At 43.4% G+C, this 22,821-nt stretch overlaps 1 protein-coding gene across 3 annotated transcripts in view; it reads left to right on the top strand.

The window, feature by feature from the left end:
- Positions 1-5,885: 5,885 nt before the first annotated feature.
- LOC146813218 (uncharacterized) overlaps positions 5,886-22,821 on the top strand; it is a 118,385-nt gene continuing 101,449 nt past the window's right edge. For 2 of the 3 annotated variants that reach the window (XM_085620095.1, XM_085620096.1), the window contains exon 1: positions 5,911-6,054. In XM_085620095.1, the coding sequence (XP_085476221.1) occupies positions 6,031-6,054 (24 nt within the window). In that variant the 5' untranslated portion in view covers positions 5,911-6,030. Of the gene's footprint in view, positions 6,055-22,821 lie in introns of all 3 variants that reach the window. The other variant, XM_085620094.1, reaches the window with a different exon arrangement.

The following is a 22,821-nucleotide window of genomic DNA, read 5'->3' as shown; positions in this document are numbered from 1 at the left end:
AACCAGCCATGTTTTAGGAGTTTGCGGGAAGTCATGAGGTCTGTGCAGGACCTAATCTCTAGAGGGAGGGAGCTCCAATATCTGGGACCTAGTGTGATAAACCTTGTTCCACCAAAGTGTTTCCATTTAAAGGATCCCTGGGGAACACCACATGTATTTCACCATAACCACTTGATGTGCCATTGGCTTGGCTATTTGGCAATGTCCCTCTCGACGGAGTACAGCTCTCCGATATCACTCACCCAACACAGGGCATCTATGGGCGACACCAAATATTTACAGCTCCTTGTGCTTACTAAAATGGACCCGATCCTTAGTTTCCAGAACACACTGCACTTTAATGCCATCTGGCCCTGGTGCCTGTCAAACAACTGTGAGAGCATCTGTCATCGTCATAAAAATACATAAACAAACTTCAAAAGGTCGCAGGAGAGGCAAGCCAGGCTAAGTCCCGGCAGACCATGTCACTCTGGGCTTTACCTTGCCTCCCTGTGGAACAGGGAGAATAACCTTAAAGATGTTATGTTTGACACACAAACCCAGGCCTTCCGCTTGTCTCAACACAGCTCAGGCTGCTGACTTTCCTGTATAGACTAAGCTGCCACTATGACTGTGAGTTGAAGAAAACATTACCCCAGCTGTTTCCGAATAGCAAGGCTAAAGATGAAGGCAGCAGCATCTCTTGACTTAAGCGTGGAACTCACAATAATAAATCAGTATTCCGAATCCAAACATTTAACCAATATTTGATCTCATGTGACTATCTTAATCCCCATCTGCCTAGGCCTACTTCCTTATTAAAATCGCGAGTGGCTGGCAAAGGGTGCGTTTGAAATATCAAAGCCATGCATATTCAACATGAAGCCAGGAATCGAAGGAAAGCTTGGGGACGATAGTGTGAATAGCGATGGTGGCATCTGGGTCAGGGCTACCAGGAATGAAACACCCTTCAAGTTAAGTGAGACCACTAACTCAACTCGAGCTTGGGAACTGCCCCATAGGTTGCTTGCATGGATTGTAGTTCCACCAGTGGGTGGGCTGCAATAAGAATTACAGTATAGGGGTCAATATGCATGGTGTTTGGACAACAAACGGAGAGGTAACCCGCAGCAGCTGGTCCGCATGCCACCCCCGCACGGCACCGCCACCCAGAGCATCCACCCCGCAAGGGGGAATGACCCAACTCCCACAGCGCTCAAAGGCCACGCGATCGCCACACACCCAAAACCAACGCACTTCTGTCTCTGTCGACTCGGCATCCCCAGCACCATCCGCACAGACAGGATGAACAGCCCAAACCATCCCTAGGCCCACGCTGTGCCGAACACTGACCCTTCATAATCGCGGAGCGGAGCATGCTCCGCTTGGTCAAGTGGTCGCTAGCGGCTGGCCCGGCTCATTCACGGGGCTTGCCGCGACTCCAACCACACGCCTGCGATGCAGCTAGCCGACGTGCCATTCAGTATCAGGTGGGAGCACATGCACCAGTAGGTATGCAGGCCCTCCAGCTCCCTCCTCAAAACTGACCAACCCCGCCAGCCACCTTTCCCTGCAACACATGCGTCAAGGGCAGCCACTTCCCAAAACACACCAGACGGCGTGTCTGGTGCAAACCTGGACCGAAATGGAGCCAAACCACAATGTTGACCTATGGTAAATCCCTGAATAATTTACCTACACCACATCCGCGGAAAACGCGCCACAGGACCTCCAACAACAAACCCCACATGCAACCGCTACACTCAGGGTAAATGCCATCCCCGCTGAACCAATGGCTGCATGCAAAAGCACTGCCATAGCCGCACATCATTTCCATACTCATTGCACACCAAGACTCAGGCCTGAAATGAAACCCATGGGGACAGCCCACACGGGCAACACGACCCGCAGCGCAATGGAAAAGTGAAAGGATTCGAGGACAAACTCACTGCACAATGGCCAAGGCGTGAAGGAGCACTACTAGCCGGCCCCATACAATGCGACTCACCCCAGCATAAGTGGTAGGCATGGATTGTCTGAATACGAACCAAAAGTGGAGTGCGAGTGGAAACCTCACTCTAACCCAGCAGAGCCCTGCCTCGGGGGCCACCCCCCCGGGTGGCAACCCGCGCTCAAGTCGTTATCCACTACCACGCCCGCGCGGGAGGACCCTGGCACCCGGATGTGTGGGACCGGCAGCGCTGCTACCGGCCCACCACCCAGCGACCCCGCTCCACGTGCGCACCAGGCCGCCCCACCTCAAAAACAATATGCCTAAATAACTAATTTCAGGAGATTCACATAAGGATTGTGACAACATCACACGCTATATCTGGCTGATCTGCCAAAAGTACTTAATGCCTGTAATTCTCATTCCCCGCGGTTAGGAGGGATTACACTGTCCAACCTAATGTACGCAGACGATGTAGTCTTGCTAAGCCACACACACGTTGGATTACAGAACCTCCTGACGGCAATGCAGAACTACGCAGAAGAGAACAATCTAAGGATAAACCTGCAAAAAATACGAACGATGACAATCCAAAAAAACAAAAAAATATGTCAGAGAAATTGGTTCCTCGGCAACAGAAAAATTGATGCGGCAGATGAGTACAGATACTTAGGAGTAATAATAGACAAAGGAGGCTTGTTTAAATCTCAGATGAAGGAGGAAAGAAGAAAGGGCACGTTAATGGCCATAACTCTGAAAAATCTTGCGCACAAACTCACGGGGCCGCTCCTGACCCCCTTACTAAAGGTAGCCCAGGCAAAACTTCTTCCCACAATTGCATACGGTAGTGAAGCAATGCGGGGCAGAGATGCTAAGCAATTAGACAATCTCCAGGTTAAAGCCTACAAACAAATGTTTTGTCTTCCGAACTACATCTCTCCAGCCCAGGTTAGGTTGGAATTCGGGCTCCTGCGACAAGATCTTGCTAGACAAGGTGTATATATCATTTGTTGGTATAAGATCAAAAGCTCTCGATCCCACATGCTTAACAGTCTGCTGTGGCAAGAACTGCAACTCAGAGATACGTCACAAGCCAGAGCTTACCTTCAGTCAGCCTTAGAATACACTAAACTACAGGAACTCTGGGAAACCCAAATTGGATATTACGCTTTTAAAAAACTAGCCTGGAAGGTCATCAAACAAGCGTCACTGATTGAAGACAAGGCAACCTTTTCTAACAGAGCCCATGCCTGGATGACTCTGAATACATATAAGTCCCTGACCCCACAAACATACTTTAATCAGGGGTACTCTAAAGCAGTAAAAATGAGCTTTATGAGGTTCAGATTGGGAGTTCTGCCTTGTGCCCAACATCTTCCGCCATGGCAACGGCAGATAGGTCAAGACTCCTGTAGCCTGTGCAAAGCTAAGCAAGGTGACATTTTACATTTAATCTGCCTATGCAAAAATATGGCTCAAGACCGGCAGATACTCCTAAAAAACCTATTCAACACAATGGGTATTCGAACAAGGAGACAAGCGGTACTAGCATGTTTTAACCCAGAAAACACTGAGTTAAACTGCCGCCTAGCAAAATTTGTAACGCTTGCTGAACAAAAACGGCTAAAAAACCTGGTAACTGACTAAAAAATCATCAACGTTTCTCCTAACTCCGAATGAGATACGGATTTGTCTCAGTTAGTCCTTAAGGACTTAACTTCAGCTACAAGATAGCCCCTTTGAACGAACAATGAACTTGCCTGCTCACCCCGCTGTTGCTGTACACAATCGCTCCCTTTAATGCAAATTTTTCTGTATTTAATTTATATTATCTATAATCAAATTGCAAGTATGTATGTTTTAATATTAAGTTACTAGTACGACGGCACTTCAGAACTAATTCCAGATAACAGCCTAAATTTACTGACACATTGGCTATTTGCACAAGGAAACGGCTCAAAACTTAATGAAAAAAGCACCTGTTTTATAATACTTTTTAATTGATCTCATAGGTACCACGCACTGTTAACAAATGTTATATTGTTACAGTTTTTATTAACTAAACAATAAATTTATTATTCTTATTCTTCTTCTGCTGGCAATCGCGTTCAAAACAATTACAATTATAAGGGCGGCCCTGTGTCATTTTTCGCCTGCCGTGTGACAAACCAATTTGTAGAGCCCCCGAATATGTAGGACACATGCATATTCCACCTTCAGACATAGGGACGATGTCAATATGGAACACTTCTACAAGACTAGTGAACGCTCTCGTTCATAAACACCACCTACGATGGACATCGGAGTCCATCACATGAGCTTGCAACAGCCGTGCGCACTACCCGGATCTAAACAGACCAGCAAGGAAAGCAGTCTGCTGGACAGCCCGAGTGCGGATCATTAAGGAAAATGACAACCCAGAGACGAACTAAGAACACAGGGCGGTTTGAGGCCTACTCTTTGACTGCCGAGGTCCTGCCCCTTCTCTCCTATAGTCCTCCGATCGCTTCTTCCACTCTCAAACTTGACCCCCGGTCACTTCCATAAAAGTGCAAGGCCCAGGAGCCCTTCTGGCGCCATCTCGGTAAGATCCCGGCACACGCGGTTACTCACAGGCATGTTTGCGCAGACACAGCCGCTGCTAGCAACGGCGTCAGGGCAGCGCGGTCGCTAATACAGGTAAGGGCTTAATTAACAATTTTATAAGAAACTCTGGCATGACCTAACTAATTTTCAAAATCGAGACCCTGATACGATTCACAGGTCGTAGGCGGCGCGTCGGCTGCTTACTTAAAATCTGGTCAGGGTTCGGATGTGCCCTCGCAACCAAGGATCCCACATGTGCAACCAGGGAAGCACTCACTGCCAAACCCGACCCCCACTCCTCATGGGGCCTGGGGACAACTGCCACGGCGCCCGACTGTCCCCCGCACAGCCCTATACTGCCGGAGAAAGACTATGTGGGAGGGGGGTTAGCAATACCCCTGCACTCACCGGGAAATGCTGACGCGAGGACCCGACAGCGGAAGAACCGACGCCAGACAATGGACCCATCAGAACACCAAGTAAACAGCGTCCAGGCGTCCATGACACTCGCGCGGCCAGGAGTGTAAGCAGGAAACAGAGGGCGGGAGGCATAAATAGGGCCTGGCCCCGCCCAGCCCAGCGGCCCGCCTCCCCCAGCAATGCCCATTGGGGCCTCCTCTTCCCCAGGCACGGCCTCTCGAGAGAGAGGTGGAAGGGGGGGGGGGAGGCTCCGACGGGTGGCCACTAGAGAGCTGCCCTGCTGATGTCCCCCTGCGTGGGACGCGGGCAGCGGCATTCTTTTTGGTAGCAAAGATGTATTCGGAGGGTAACCGGGGACTTACAACTGTAATTGTATTTCTATAGCGCTTAAAATTGCGAAATATTACTGCCACAGAACGAGCGTGTTTTGTCTTTTCTTGTTGCATAATGTAGGCAACTCTGACACTTTGGTACTCCGTTATTGCCGCATAGTTCTAGTGGCCCCCACAAACACTGATCTGCTGAGAAGTGTTAGAAATGTAGCCTTGAAAAATAATCACAGACACAACATTCGTACCGTCAGTTTTCACTGCTCGTTTTACCTTGACCTTTAAAACGGAGCTGACGAAAGAACGAATAATACACCTGCTATGAGATTATTTATATTGGGAAATACGTGTTTATTGTGGCTTTGTGGAGTATGTTTAAACAATAATAGCATTTTAGTGCAACAAAGACGCCTATATCTCGCAACAAACCATTATATTGACAACATCTTTAGTTGTTCAAACGCCGAGAGCCTGCCTATAGGGCATTGATTCATCGAATATGCTGCTACCACCTCAGTGTAACACAGACTGGCGTTTCCTTGAATGCCTGTGCGTGATCTGCTCACTCCGGTTGGGTGGTTAGTGATTCCTGCTCTGCGCACGCGCAGAGGTGGGCAGGAGACTGATCCATCCCCTCCACTTCCGCCTCTGCAGCGGGAGTGGCCTTTGTGATGTCCGGGGTCCGGTGTCTGTATCCTCCATCCTCATTTCCTTGACAGGACACCACAGTCCACCGGTGGGAGCGCAGTGTTCAGAGAAGACAGGATGGCTTGGCACTCAACGGAGACGGTGAGTTGTGACGCTGCCTGCCTTGGAATTCGGCCCCATGGCCCCTCGAGTCAGCACTGGTTTTCCGGTCAGCATCGGGTATCATTCTGGGATTTGTAGTTCGTATTTCCCTAGAAGAAGTATGGGTTTAGAAATCCAGCTGTGCAAAATCAGGTCGGTAAATAAGTCATCCTTAGCAGGTGGTGTATCCGGTTGCTCTGTCCATGTTTTTTTCTCTTTTTAGTAAGACCGAAGTCAGGGGTATTCACCTCAACCTGACAACTGTTTCAAGGATTATACAGTCCTCTATGCCTGAAATACTCGGTTGACTTAAAAAGGAATTATATAAAACAAGTGTGTGTCAGACAATTAACAATGACACATCCACTTAACATTAGAATGTGTCCCACCCAAAATATGTGTGTGGAAAAACAGAAAGTGCCTCACGTGCGCACCACCAGGGAGCTACTGGCAGGTTCGCACCAGCTTGCCCACGTAATCCTCATCATCAGCAACTTTCTCATGTAAAAATTATACAGTGTCCAGAAAAACAAATGTGTAGAGGTGTACTTAGTGAGAAAATCACTAATAGAGAAGAAAGAAAAAAAAAACAGACCCTGTGAGGTGCAGGAGGCAAAGTTGTCTCAAACCAAATTTAACAAGCATTGGCATAGCCAATAGGTCTCGCCATTGGGACCTTATAAGTGTTTAGCCATGCAACAGTTGATGTTGTTGCGCCAAGGATATTGTGCAGCATACCTAAATACTTATAAGGTCCCAAAAGCTAGACCTATTGGCTATGTCAATGCTTGTACTATGCATGGACGTGTCACAGCTTGTGACCTTTGGCATCTGGCAGTAACCTTTGGCCCTTTGCTATTCAGCAGGGATTAATTTATTCTTCGGACGTAACTCCAGAGGCCCCGAGTCTGTTTCCAATCTTCGGTGAGGGCGGGTTTCAGTCATTGTTCCCAAGTAAGCTCAAATCTGTGAGAGGTGAGAGAGGTAATATCGGGCCAGACGTCTCCAGCGTTCCCACTACGCGTACGTCTGTCAGACTGCACTGGCCCCTTTTATCCCATGACATCTGTCATGTATCTAGGTTTTAAGACAGCACAAATGTTGCTTAACTGTATTTATCGTAATTCCACACCCGTCTAACCTTCTTTCATCCCGGCATGTCGTCTTACAATGGGAAGTAGTGTAAGATATGCACATTCCCTGACATCGTGGGAGCTGGTACGCTGGCCCGTGGCTCCCATGTGTCATTCTTTGTGTCCAGGGAGGTGATTCATGACCATGAAGCCCTGACGAATTTGCAGTAAAGAAATAAAGGCAATGAAACATGGTGGCCTACTTAGAACGGGTATATAACATGCTATGTTTTTAATATTGGGCAAGCTCACAATTTCAGATGGAAGGGTCAAAATTGTTTATGTGAGTCTTAGCTCATTTTTAATTTTGATTTGAGACAACTTTGCCTCCTGCACCTCACGGGGTCTGTTTTTTTCCTTTCTTCTCTATTAGTGATTTTCTTACTAAGTACACCTCTACACATTTGTTTTTCTGGACACTGTATAATTTTACAAGAGAAAGCTGCCGATGATGATGATTACGTGGGCAAGCTGGTGAGAACCTGCCGGTAGCTCCTCTGATGGTGGGCATGGGAGGCACTTTCTCTTTTCCACACACAATATTTGGGTGGGACACATATTCTAATGTTAAGTGGATGCGTTGTTGTGGATTGTCTGACACACACTTGGTTTACGATTCCTTTTTAAGTCAACCGAGTATTTCAGGCATAGAGGACCGTATTAGACTGTATAATCCTTGAAACAGTTGTTAGGTTGAGGTGAATACCCCCTGACTTCGGTCTTACTAAAAAGAGAAAAAAGTGCCTTAATGGCCAGATGTTTGTTGTTTGAATAGTTGATGGGTGGAGGGCGATCTAGCTGGAAACTGCCCCTCTATAGCTCCTTGTTGTTTATGTGCTCTGTCCATGTGCCAGATAGGAATACACACATTAATGAAGGTCCTATTGACTGTTATTTGGGGGCTCAGTGTGTTAAAGACTCTGCCCTAGTGACCCGTTGGCACCATCTCCAGGGCCACCAAGTGGCTCCATGTCTTCTGGTATTTTCTGCCATTGGTGGCATCTTTTTATCCAACATCTTGAGGCATGCTGGGTTCTTGAGGCCATCTTTACAGACACACGTGCATTGCCACTGGACACTTGGTCTTTGGCAAAGGTCTTATTCCTGCAGGGACGGCTCAGCCATGTGTCATTCTAAGGTTGCCCAAATGACTAGCGTTGGAATCAGCACCAGTCCTGTGATGGACTCCGGGCCATGAAGAATTTGAGTCTTCCTGTGATACTTTATACTGTGTAAGAAGACGTGACCCCATGACCTACATTATAAAGAGGTAGCAAGTCGTCAAAGAATTCTGTCCATTTTAGGTCTTAAAACTTCAGGTAACTTGTAATACTCGTTAACGTGAGGTGGCAGTGTATTATTTGTTATTTTGTTATACCACTGGGTCACACCTTCAACCGAGTCCCCGCCCCCTGTGAGATCCTTGGTCTCTTGAACTTTTCTTGTTAAGAGCAGTTCTGGTTGCAGATAACCCGTAAGGCACGTGTTAGATGTGCTGTGAACAGGGCTTTAAGTGGGGTGGATCTCACTAGGTCTGAGCACCAGCAGTTTTTTTAAAGGGGGCTTCGAAACGGGTCTCTATCGGGCTCTGTTTTGTGCCCTTGCACAGGCTGTCCAGCAGTGACAGCAGGCAAATCATGTGTACTGCTCACTTCTCACTACTGGAGAAGTTACTGCATGACGTCATGCCAGGTTAGCATTGCAGGGGAAGGGAAATCCTTTAAAGAGTCATTTTCTCTCTGTATTTCCTTCACTTTTTGAAACTCAGGAGCAGCAACATTGTTGTGGTGTCACCAGGGCTTTTAGTGGAAGCTTTTTCAATATTACATACAATCCATAGTTGCTGCTTATTTATCTTATGCAACTAACAGCCATTGAAAAAGCCAATAGTCCTGACTTGTTGTAGGTATGATGTTACTTGTTATATCATATATCAGGATGCAATGACAAAACAGCAGAATACAAGTCAGGCAGCACACTATGCAAAGCACAGATTTTTAGCTTACGTGTTTTTAAGCCTGGCCCTTAATTACATTGACCACGCCCCTTTGAGAGACCCCCCCCCAGTTTTTTCATCCCACTTAAAGCCCTGGCTGTGAATATAAGCACGCCAAGAAGTAACATGTTGTTTACAGCAAACACATGTAAGCTTTCAGTTCACTCAATCAGGTGTTCTACTGGGAGCAGTTTCCTTGTGTTCTGCTGACTCTGTGTGCATGTGGGATTTGTAAAGCGCCGACCTAGGCAGAGGGCATTGGAGCGCTGCACAGGGTCGAATGCGAAGATGCCGTCAGCGAGTGAATGGAAGGGTAGCTGGGCTCAGGGGGTGGAAGTGACTACTTCACCCTGATAGTGTTTGGTGTAGTGTTACTAGGCCCGTCAACATGTAAATGAAAACTTTTAACTGTTTACCTGCCAACGATCACCTCTCTCCCTCTCGGTCCTCCGATGGATCTTGTTTAGTACCGAGAGGGGTTGGATATAAAGGGTCCCAACAGTCATCCAATGAGGACCAGGAATTGGATAACTGAATTAGAGCCTAGAAATCAAACTCGTATAGATTGCTCCCGATACAATACTATAAAGATAGAATATTATCACAGCAAGCCTAAATCTCCTAAAGAAACATAGGCGAGTCAAGCCATACACACTCAGAGCTTCGTTAAAGCTATACAGAATAACCGCATTAGTATTTGATGCTCCAAGATCTCTCAAATATGATCTCCACTGGTCAATAGTAACCCCAAATTAGGAATGCACTTTCAATTGAAGAGAACCAATCATGATAGCTGAGTTGATTTGGTAATTTAGTTTAAAAGAATTTAAATCAAACATGTGCGTCAGTAAGTCGGGTTATAAGACAATTTAGTCAAGTTCTAATAAGACAATTGAAATAAGATGCCAAAGCTCAGGAGTTCAGGAAGGGACATGAAACATGCCAATTCAAGCAGTCTCCCAAGAAGGAAGAGACTACTGTGCGCACACAGCGTATGCGTCTGTTCAGGAAGGAAGCCAGGTGAGACTGCATCAGACAAGTCATAATTTGCCAAGCAAAGTTCTGCAAAGAGTTTCGTAAGTAAGGAAATAGTGAGCAGCCCACCTGCCACCATCCAGCTCCGACAGCCATTCGCTCCTCTGCCTCACTGTTCGTTAAATAGAGCAGTGTTATATTTTTGAAGTTCTGGGGGGGTGACACCTCCTAGAATCACCTCATCTGGTCAGACCACTCAGTCTACTGGTCAGTTCGTATAGGATGGGTTTAGACAACATAAAGAAGACACAACATGTAAAGAAATGGGTGGGACAATTATGCAGTCCTTAGGCAGTCCAGTACGTGAAACGTTGGAACAATGCTCCGTTAGCAAGAGCACATAAGCGAGTTAAAGAGGACAGTTTCCCTGTCAGCTGTTCAGGATTGTAACGAAAACTGTAGCAAATTACCTTGTACAGTACATGAGAACTCAGGAAAGAAAACACTGTTTCACGTTACTTGCTATACGGAGGAATTCTCTCATGAACAATGATTTCAGTAAGTCAAGAGACTACACGTATGCAGTCAGGCCTACATTAAATTGAGTTAATATAACGTAAAACATATATGATTAATAAGCATCTAATCATAGAGAATATGCATTGTCATAATGCTAGTACAATCCTAATGCACTTGAAACCATTTAATATGATTACAACAAATATGTGTTGATATGATAGATTTCTGCTTTCAAAAGTACTAACGTAAATATTTACTATGTCCTAGAATTTTACTATCGTTTTAGGTACATACTATCAGTACATATATGAAATACAATCTATTAAAGGTTTTATGAATGTGTTATTAATTAGGAAGGTGTAGTGCCTACTTTTTTTTGTTCATTTCGGTGCACACGTTTTCACACATCGTCATAGTTTTCTGCTTTCAAAAGTACTAACACAAATATTTACTATGTCCTAGAATTTTGCTCTCGTTTTAGGTACATACTATGTGTATATAAATATGAAATACAATTTATTAAAGGTTTTATGAATGCGTTATTAATTAGGAAGGTGTAGTGCCTACTTTTTTTGTCATTTCGGTGCACACTTTTGCACACACCGTCCTAGATTTGAATACATTTCATTATCATAATCCGGTTAAATCTTAAGGTTTGCTTTGATTCTACATCAGTTATGCATACTCGTATATGAAAATAAAGAACAATTAGAGGTAAACTCCATAACCTGAAAATTCACCAATTACACATCTCTAGCACTCGTTAGTAAAATATAGTTTGTCTTCTATTAGTAAATCACAGGATGATATAATCTAGACTATACTTCTTCTGCATGCCTTTACCACGCAGAAACTAAAGTTCTGTTGTCATGTTTTCTTGAACGTGTAGTTGGTGCACGTTTTTTACTTTTCTCGCTGAAAGTGCCATAATTGGGAATTCCCATGTCGCTAAAATTTAAATGTGATTTCCACTCCAACAGTGTCCTTTAAAGAAGTGCGCCTCCAGGTTTTTCCTAAAATGGAGCATGTCTGGGACTGGGATGATGGATACAGGATGGCCCTCCGGATCCTGGTTGCTTAGATGGAGAAGCCTGTACTCTTGTGTTTTTTTTTTTGGTTTTTGGTTGTAGTGAACTTGTCAGATAGATAGTCAAGGGTGCAGTTCCTGATGGCCTTGTAGGTGATGCGGCTGGCTTTGAAGATGGTGTGGGTCACCAGGAGTTCCGCTGAAGTGGTGGCGAGGTGCTCTTATGTCTTGAGTCTGTGGCAGCAGGCATTGTCTCTGTGTTTGTTAGTTACAGCTTGTATGGCATCACAGCACCTTGCTGTCGGACATTGCCGTAAAGTATTATGGTGCAGTAGTCATGTCCTTTTCTTGTTACAGATGACGAGGGATATCACAGCGGCACTACCAGGAACATTAGAGCCAGGATTTTATGTAGTTTACATTCATTGTTATTGAGCCTTCAATATGCAAGCCATCATTGGATTGTGTAGATCATAAACACAATACAGTGAGGATGCAATGGACAGATGACAGAGGCATTTTTACATTTGTGTATTGTCTTTTGTGGCAGGATGCGGCATCTTGCCCTGAACTGCGCCATCAGGGCTGCAGTGGACATGGCGGACACTGGAAGGTTGAAATTACTGTTATAACTCCAATCCTAGAATATTTGGGGGACAGAGCAACTTCCCCCAAACATCCCAGGAGGCATATTTAGTATTCCAACTCCAGTCCTGGAATATTTTGAAGATACTTATAAATTCGCCAAGTATTTTTAGGAATGGTTGAAAAGTAGTAAATTTGAATGTCAGAAAGGGCTGAGGGCGCAGCTCAGGGCAAAAAAATAAGAATTTTCCTTTTGGCCTTCTGAAAAGAGTTATGAGATGTCAGAGAGCTGATTGTGACTCAGGAACTGAAATGATTCTGAGAATGGAAGGAAAGAAATACTAGGAGAGGTATCTTGAATGTAGAAAGGTGAGGAGCCAGCCAGAGGTGAATGATTGAAAGTATGCACGGCATAGAATACTGGACACGAAAAGTCATAGTGAAGTGTAACATTCTCGTAAGTCTTTCTTCTCCTTTCTTTGACTGTCCCTTCCCTCTGAATTCTAGAATGTTTTATGTGTTTGTAATCTACCCGACTTGTTATCGAGCGGAAGCTGCTCTCCTGCGGGTCCGTCTCTAAAGGAGTTAATTACTGAATAAAAGGATAACAGCAATGCGTGTCAGAGGTTGATTTATCTACCGCCACATATTTTGGTATCAGGAGTGGGGTACAGACACCTCTCTCCTTTCAACTTCACTCGTAAGCTTCGTTGCTGCGCTGAGATCCTCATCGTAAGAAAACTTCACAAGGTTTCTGTTGTGCTTAACTATGCTTGTTAAGCGTGTTCATTCTATTCTAAATGCGTGTCATCAATGATGCTGCGTGAGGTTCGAGTTGATGGCAGTTGGAGCTGATCTGTGGGAGTGTGTGGAGCGGTGGCTCGTCGGACCTACTAATAAAGACTACCAACTAGACTATCGTGTGCGGAGTCTTACTTGTACCAACCAAGGATACAACATAAATTTTGGCGACGACGGGGCGAGCCACCGGAGCTGTTGAGTAGTATTGGCAACAGTGAAGAACACTACGAACGATAATCGCACTCTAGGAAAGAGGAACTTGACGTTGAAACCAGAGAAACAAGAGTAACCACATCACTTTTCTACCACGTCCAGTGCCACGAACCACGACAACCGCGGAACGAATCTACAAGCTTGCGCAGTTTTGTGTGGGTGTCAAACTGTGTTCGTCGGCATCTTACCTCCTCCAGCGGCAGTTTTTAATTGACGAGAAGCCTGTGTTCTTCTCCGGCGGCAGTCTGTATTCGAAGTAAGAGGAGAGCAGTGGTAGTGGAAGTGACGATTGGCGTTGTATGGCGTGAACGACACACAGCAATTGGTGGTGGCTAATTGCAGAAATCAGTTGAGCGAGAGCTCCGTATTCGTTGACAGTCCTTCAGGAATGATGACGCAATGGAACACTGCATCGTGATTCGGTGAAACCCTGTTTGGATCAGCTAGTTGAAAACCTTTCAGTTCTTTCGTCAGCACTTGAACGCTGTGTAGTGATTGGTTAACACGGTTCTCTCTTCATCCAATTGGTAACTGTGTTTACACGAGTTACCACGGTGACGAGCGTTGAGTGTCTGCGGTGAAGAACATTGAGCGCGTTACCACGGTGAAGAGCTTCGTGTGTCTGCTGTATCACGGTGAAGAACATCGAGCATCTGGGTGAACGTTTATTTGTGTTTAGAATTGGATGTAAGGGATTACCTTGACTCTGGTAAGCGGAGGAAGAAAAAAGTGTCTGCCTTTACAAGACTCTTTGAAACTAACTGAGATGTTTTCAACTGAAACTGGAGTCTGGTATTAACTGTATTTGGCAAAAGCGCAACATGGCAAATGTGATTAGAGAGTTACTTATGCTGGTTGCCAATTAAGGAAATTTATTCTAGTTTTTAAGTAGAATTTGTCAAATTGAGCCAACAACATAGAGAAGTTAGGCAGAAGTTACAAGGGTCTTAGGCAGTCATGCAATCAGTGAATCCTCCTCCTTCTTTTTTTAGAAAATCCGGGTACGCCTCAGATCCAGTGGAGACAGTGGTTTGATGCGTTTGAAACGTATGTGGGTGCAATAGGTGCCTCACGTTACAGGGCTGAACGAAAGAAATTTCTACTGTTAAACTCATTGGGGTTTGAAGGTAGGGAAGTTTTTAAGCATCTTCCTGATATCGTTTTGGCAGAAGGAGAGGTGTTGGACGAGTATCAGGAAGCGGTAAAAAAACTCATTATAAAATTTGATGTTCAGCCAAGTCTAGTTGTCTTGAGGCACAAATTTTTTAAGAGGGTGCAGTTGCAATGTGAAGACGTAGACACATTTCTTAGCGCTTTGCGTAAACTTTGTGCGGAATGCCAGTTTGGGGAATACAGAGATCAGTTAGTCAGGGACCAGTTCATTGCACATTGTACTGACAAACAAATACAGCAAAAACTACTCACTATGGGTAACCCCAGTCTAGAAGAGATTATTAAAGTAGCAAAAAGTGTCGAATTGGCACAGAATTCAATCAAAGAATTGAGTGCGAGCAGCACATCCAAAGAATTAGTAAATGTAGTTGCTACTCCTAGTGCTAATAGCAATTCTGCTAACAGGGCGAAATCGAGTGACAAAGGGGTGTTCAACAAGAAGAATATTTGTTATAGGTGTGGGTACCCTCCTCATGGAAAAGATTACAAGTTCTGTCCAGGCAAAAATGCAAAGTGTCACAAGTGTGGTAGATTTGGGCATTTGGCCAAAGTATGTCAGACTGGTAAGAACAAGAGTGAAAAGGTTAATTGCATAAAAGATGAGCAACTGAGTGAAGGTGACATGGTGCAAAATTTTCAAGATATGATTGTCACGGTTACGGACAAGAGTGTTGTTTATGGAAATCCTTCGGATTGTGTTGATCCTTATGCTGATATTACTGTGGGTACAGTGATTTTGAGGTTACTAGTAGATTCAGGAGCTAGAATCACTATGATCACATATGAACTCTTTAAAAAGTCATGGGATGAAAGGACACTTTTCCCACCAGATAGAGAACTAGTTTCATATGAGGGACGGAAAATAGAGCTGGAGGGATACATTGAAGATGTTTTGCAATATAAAGATCGTAGGATTCATGGAAAAATCTATGTTGCTGTGCGTGGATTAAATATTCTCGGGTGGTATCACCAAGGCCTGTTTGGCATGATTCTGAGACCGGGAACTAGTGAACAGGTACTAGTGGTACAGGATTCACTGGATCCAAGTGGTCTAGAAAAAGAATATCCGTGTGTGTTTTCTGACAAGCTAGGTAAGGTTGAAGGTTTCAAGCATATGATTAAGATAAAAGGCAATGCGGTACCGGTGAAACATAAAGTAAGGTCAGTGCCGTTTAGTCTTAGAGCTGATCTCAAGAATGAATTGGTCAGATTGGAGAGTGCTGGTGTGATTGAGCCTGTGGAGTCCAGTTTGTGGCTTAGTCCATTAGTTGTCGCGCGAAAACGGAATGGTGAGATTCGTTTGTGTGTTGATTTGAGGAGTCTCAATAAAGAGATATGGGTGGATGCACACCCTCTACCAAAAATTGGTGATTTACTTGAAGAATTGAGGGACGCTCAATGGTTTTCAAAAATAGATCTAGCGTCTGCATATCATCAAATACTATTGGATGTGGATTCACGACACTACACTGCTTTCAATTCTCCTTTCGGGACTTTCCAATTCTGTCGTATGCCCTTTGGGTTAGCGTCGGCAGCTTCGGTTTTCCAAAGAGTGATGCAGGTTGTACTCCAAGGTGTTAAAGGTGTGGTCATCTTCCAAGATGATGTTTTGATATTCAGTAAGTATTTGGAGGAACATGATAAGATTTTAAGATCAGTCTTGGGTATCTTTGAGAGTAAAGGTATTGTGGTGAAGAAAAGTAAATGTGAATTCTGGAAGAGGGAGATTGAATTTCTTGGACATTTGGTTTCGGGTGATGGGGTGAGCCCTAGACCCGGGTTGGTGAAGGCAGTTGTGGAGTGTCCGAGTCCAAAGAATAAGGATGAGTTGCGTTCATTTTTGGGTCTGTGTGAATTTTATTCACGGTTTATACCTGATTATGCTTCAAAAATGAAAGCTCTTTCTAATATGGTGAGGTCCAAGGCCATTTTTGATTGGGATGACAATTGTCAAGCGACGTTTGAGTTGGTCAAGGCCGAAATGCTTAATGCAAAAACTCTTAGAGCCTATGATCCGGCGGTGCCTTGTGTGATCACGGTTGATGCTAGCCAGTATGGGTTAGGGGCAGTGCTCACACAGGGGACAGGTGAGAATGAAGTGACTATTAGTTATGCTTCTAGAGTACTTAGAGATCCGGAGCTCAATTATTCTGTGATCGAAAAGGAGCTGTTAGCCTGTTACTGGGCGTGTGAAAAGTTTAGGATATATATTTGGGGAAGAAAATTTATCATACAAACAGATCACAAACCTCTGATATATATTCTAGGTGGCGAAAGGTTAAAATATGCCACTCCTCGTATTGCTACGCTGACCACAAAACTTCTACAATATGATTTCATCACAAAACATATACCAGGTAGACAAAATGTAAGAGCTGATTTGTTGTCAAGGTTACCCCTGTCTGAAGATGAAGTTGTGGATCAAGATGATGATAAAGAGGATTGTTTTATAGCAGTCGTTGATGCTGTTGATAACAAAGCGTGTAGCGAGGCAGAGTGGAAGAAGGCTGTGATTGAGGATTTGACACTTGTCAGTGTGAAAGAGTACATTGTGAAGGGGTGGCCTCGAGAGAGGTGTGTATCACAGGACATTCAGCCTTTTTGGAAAATAGCAGAAGAATTGTCTATAGAAGATGGTGTGATTATGAGGGATGGTAGGTGTGTTCCTCCTTTGGGTGTGCGTGTGAAGTTAATTGACTGTGCGCATGAAGGTCACCTTGGAACTACCATGACCAAAAAACGTCTCAGGCTTCATTATTGGTGGCCCTCAATGGACAAAGATATAGAGTGTAGGATCAAACAATGTGTGATTTGTTGTGGTGCTGAAAAAGGATTGAAAGTGGTCACTCCTCCGCTTCAACCTATTCCCTATCCGACGAAGCCATGGCTTAAAGTGGGAATTGATTTGGTGGGTCCTTTTAATTTTCTGCCTCATAATTTGCGTTTTGCTTTTGTGCTCATGGATTTTCACAGCAAATGGCCTGAGGTTAAGTTTTGTGCGTCACCCACTGCTGGAAATGCTAATTTATTCCTCAAAGAGATTTTTATGAGAGAGGGGTTCCCGGAGGCTATGGTTTCAGATAATGGTGTACAATTTGTAAATCAAGAAATGAAGGAATTTTTAAATGAGTCAGGTGTGAAGCATTTGAGGAGTTCGGTTGGACATCCGCAAACCAATGGGTTGGTTGAGAGAATGAATAGGGTGGTTGTGGAGTGTATCAAGTGGGCCAAACACAATTGCTTAGATGTGGAAGGTGCTGTTAGGTCGATGCTGTGGTTTTATCGTACCACACCACATTCTTTGACGAAAATTGCACCTTTTGTTTCACTCAAGGGTAGAGTGCCTACTTCTACTCTCTATCCAGGATGGTTGTTGAGGACGGTGGGCAACAAGGTTGTGTCCAATGTAGATAGTGTTGCGTTGGATACTCGTGTCAAAGCAGCACAAGAGAAGATGGCTATTATGTACAATCAGAAAAAGTCAGCCAAAGAAATAATGCTGTCACCTGGTGATATGGTCCGCATTAAGAACACAAGAGGTGTTAGGAAGGGTGGTGTGACTTTTGGTGAGCCTGTATGTGTGGAAAGGGTTTGTGGTGGTGCGGTAATGGTTGAGGGTGGTCATTGGTGGAATATGAGTAAGGTGGTCAAAGTACCAGCGGTTTCAAACAAACCTGTGGAGTCATCAATTTCCACGGGGTGTTCTAATGCTTCCTCCAAAATTGGTCTGAGGACGAGTGTGTCTGGTCTGGAAAGGGAGAGGTCTTTGCGTGTTAGACTTCTTCCGTGGAAGCTGCGTTAACCATTTATTAATGTTCTGGTACTGGGAGTATTCATGGTATTGTTAACCATTTATTAATGTTCTGGTACTGGGAGCATTCATGTTATTGTTAAGATTACTGTAGACTATTAGTGGTATTGTTAAGCCAATTGAAGTTGTTGTTTGTGTTTCTTTTAACTTCACATTTGTTTCTGATGTTGTTGTATATGTACTTTTAATCTCACCATTGTTTGTGTTTTCTTTATTTTATTCCTTTGTGTTTTTGTGTTTATTTTTGTTGTTACAAAAAGAGGTAATATGTTGTGCTTAACTATGCTTGTTAAGTGTGTTCATTCTATTCTAAATGCGTGTCATCAATGATGCTGCGTGAGGTTCGAGTTGATGGCAGTTGGAGCTGATCTGTGGGAGTGTGTGGAGCGGTGGCTCGTCGGACCTACTAATAAAGACTACCAACTAGACTATCGTGTGCGGAGTCTTACTTGTACCAACCAAGGATACAACATTTTCCTCTTTTCGTTTAAGGACCCGCAGGACACGCCTTTTCAGGTCGGATTATTAAATTTTGTTTCTGTGCTGGCTTTGACTTTATTAACATTGCTGCGAGGTATAACGGTTACTGTAGCGCGAGACAAAGCTTCGCAAGCTAATCTTCACACGCTGCATACAAAAGCGCTCCTTAGCAACCAACGCGAGCTGCCTTGTTCTGTACGCGCTTTGTTCACGCGCCTCCTAGCAACAAGCGGCTTACTGTATTCCGGCAAGGAGAACATTGTTTAGTTCACGCGCCTTGGAATTCGTTGATTATTGTGCGCGCTGACCATCAAAACGTTCCAATTACCTGCATTTTTGGCAACAGAAGTGTTCCACAAGTGGCTTTTTCTTTTGAAACTTTAAATGTGAACATTCCTCTAAGTGTTTGTTTCCAGCATTCCAACCAGCATACTTTGATGAACTAAGGGCGCTCAGCAACAGAAGTGTACCACAATTGCCTATTCTTTTGGAATTATAAGTGTTGAACATTCTTTTAGGTGTTTGTTTCTTCATTCTTATGGCAATCTGAAAGGTTTAATACATTATTATTCATTGTTAATTTCAAGAGGGAAAAATTAGCAAATTAATAAATAAGTAAATACTCCATTTCAATCCTTCTAATCCAATAAAAGGATGTGTTACAAAGCGGCAGAATAATAAAAGAGAACAAAATAATTTTTTTTTTTTTTTTTTTTTTACTGCCTCACTTTAACTGGGAGTCGTCATGTCTGCTTCAGATAGTGCTTTACATCCTCCTCCATTTCTGCAAAGACCTGGCAAACCGGAAATTGAATGGAAACAATGGATCCATATTTTTGAAAATTATCTGGTTGCCATTGATGGAAAGGAATTTTCTCCAGAAAGGAAACAAGCTCTTCTTTTCAATCACTTGGGGATTGTGGCACAGAAATTTTTTGACAATTTACCTCGTTTTCCTAGACCCTCTGGTGATGGCACCTGGAACATGTATATTGAAGCTACAAGCAAGCTTAAAAAACAATTTTCAGATGAACCTAACGTTCTTTTGAAGAGACACAGTTTCTTTAAAAGGAAACAAGCCAGCGATGAATCAGTCGAATATATAGCTGCTCTTCGAGTTCTTGCTTCTACTTGTGAATTTGACAATTATACCGACATCTCCATTAGAGATCAATTTGTTTTTAACTGTTTTTCAAAAAAAATGCAGGAACGTCTCTTAACTTGTCGTAATCCTTCCTTATCAGAAGTTATTTATATAGGGAAAAGTATTGAGCGTTCTATTGTCTCTTCACAAGCATTGTCAGGCCAAGAGGGTCATTCTCCCATTTCCTATGTTTCTGACAATTCAGAATTTTCTACTGTGTCTGCCATCAAAATTAACAAAGAATATAAGAAAACCTTTTGCTTTCACTGTGGTAACAAAAATCACATTGCAAATTTTCCCTCTTGTCCGGCTTTGGGTAGAAAATGTGGCAAATGCAAGAAAACCGGTCATTTCCAAGAGTTTTGTAAACCTCGCCGTTCATTTCCAGTGGTTAAAATTCATAATGTTGAAGTACAAAACTCTTCTAACTCACCTTCTGTATCTTCTGTCTCTGACTGTACCAATATGTTTTCAAATCTTCTTTTATCCATTGATGAACCTCTTGATTCTATTGATTTTGAACGTCCCCTTTGCCAATCTTTGATTAATGACAAACCTTTACAAGTTATGGCTGATTCCGGAGCCCCCATCACTGTGTTAGCTGATACTACTTTCTATAACACCTGGGGTTATTCCATCACACTTCAAGCTCCTGACATTTCTCCAAAGGCTTTTGGTGAAAAGGATATTGATTTACTTGGCTACTTTATTGGTTCTTTACAAATTCTTGGGAGATCTATTGACATCAAAGTATATGTTGCAGTCAGAGGCAGAAACCTGGTAGGTTGTAAGGATTTAGCCAAATTGGGCATAATTCTTATACCTGGACAGAAAAATCCTATCGTTTTAGGAGATCTTCCAATACTGGCCATCGATGGTTGTGTTGAAAATGTATGTACCATTGATACTCTTAAAAATGAATTTCCTTCTGTTTTTACTGATAAAATTGCTAACATTAAAGGTTTTGAGCATGTTATTAGACTCAAAAATAATGCTACACCTGTTACCCACAAAGTTAGACCTGTTCCTATCAGTGTCCGAAATGATCTTAAAAAACAATTGGAGAAACTTTCTGCAGAGGGCATTATCGCTACAACCGATTCCTCTGAGTGGTTTTCTCCCATTGTTCTCGCAAAGAAAAAGAATGGCAGTCTTCGTCTTTGTGTGGACCTCAGATCATTAAACCGTAGTTGACTGTCATCCCCTTCCTCACATTCAACAAATGCTTTCGAATATTGGTCATGCAAATTCTTTTTCAACAATAGACTTACATTCTGCATATCACCAAATACCATTACATACTAATTCTCAAGAACTTACCACCTTTGTCACTCCTTTCGGTGCGTATAAATACTACCTTTTGGCTTAGCCTCGGCTGCCTCAGTATTTCAAAAAGTTATGGACGTTCTTTTTAAAGATGTTGAAAATGTACAAGCTTTTCAGGACGATATCCTTGTTTTCACTGAAACTAGGGAATCGCATTTAGATACTTTACATAAAGTATTTTCCATTTTGTCTGCAAGAGGTATTACTGTTCAACCTGATAAATGCAAAATTTTAGCTGAGCAAATTGATTATTTAGGTCATAACATCACACCCGAAGGTATCAAACCTAAATTTAGCAATGTGGAGGCGATCATTAAGGCTCCGCCTCCACCCGACAAAGATGCTCTGAGATCTTTCCTAGGTCTCTGCGAATACTACGCTCGTTTTGTACCAGATTATGCCCTTTGTATTCAACCATTGAGATCTCTTCTTAAAAAAGGAACTGCCTTTGTCTGGTCTGTGGATGTTAATACAGCCTTTGTCAACATCAAAAAATTGGTCGTCAATGCTCCTGCTCTTAGTCCTTATGTTCATGGTCTTCATTGTACTGTCACCGTTGATGCAAGTCTTAATGGTCTTGGTGCTGTGTTTGGTCAACAAGGTTCTGGCAAAGACCATACTGTTGCCTTTGCATCTAGATCTTTGTCTACTGCTGAATCGAGATACAGTACAATAGAGAGGGAGGCGTTAGCCTGTGTTTGGGCTGTTTCCAAATTTAAAACCTATCTCTGGGGCTGTCCATTTTCTATTTTTACCGACCACAAACCCCTTGTCTACCTTTTACAAGGGGATGGACTTGGCAAAGCCTCTGCTCATCTTGTACGTATTCTTTCTAAGTTGCAAGAATATAATTTCACTATTAAATATATACAGGGCGGGAAAAATTTCAGAGCAGATTGCCTATCTCGTCTTCCTTTACCTTTAGTTGATAGTGTTGATTATTTTGACTGTGTAGTGGCATCCATTGATGCTTCTTCCATATCGAAAGGTACTATTTCAGAAAAAGATTGGATTGAAGCCTCTTCCACCGATCAAACCCTCAAAAAGATTGCTAATTTCATCATTAAAGGGTGGCCTCCCATTCGCAATGTTCCCCATGATTTAAAATCTTATGCTCAAGTTGCTTCAGAATTATCTTTGGAAAATGACATCTGCACCAGAAATGGTTGTTTTATTCCTCCGTCGTCTCTTAGGAATAGGATTATTTCTATTGCACACGCAGGTCACCTTGGGGTTACTGCCACTTGTAAGAAACTCAGAGAAAATTATTGGTGGCCTTCATTAAATACTCAAGTATCCTTTTTTATAGATGTTTGTCCTCAATGTGTAATTTCGGACAAACATTGGGAGACTACTCAAAATCCTCTTCGTCCAGTTCCTCTCCCAGACACTCCCTGGTCGAAAATTGCTTTAGATTTCGCTGGTCCCTTCAACCTTTTTGCCAAGTTCTTCAAAATTTTTGTTGGTATTGATTGATTATTTTTCAAAATGGATCTATTTTTCTTTTGTGGAGTCAGCGTCAACTCACTTTGTCTTGCAATTTCTCAAGTCTGCCTTTTCACTTGAAGGTCCACCCAAAGAATT

This window comes from Triturus cristatus, chromosome 7, assembly GCF_964204655.1.
Source record: "Triturus cristatus chromosome 7, aTriCri1.1, whole genome shotgun sequence".
In the NCBI taxonomy this organism is placed as follows: Eukaryota; Metazoa; Chordata; class Amphibia; order Caudata; family Salamandridae; genus Triturus; species Triturus cristatus.
Note: the sequence above shows the minus strand (reverse complement) of the source record. Positions and strands in the feature narration are given on the sequence as shown.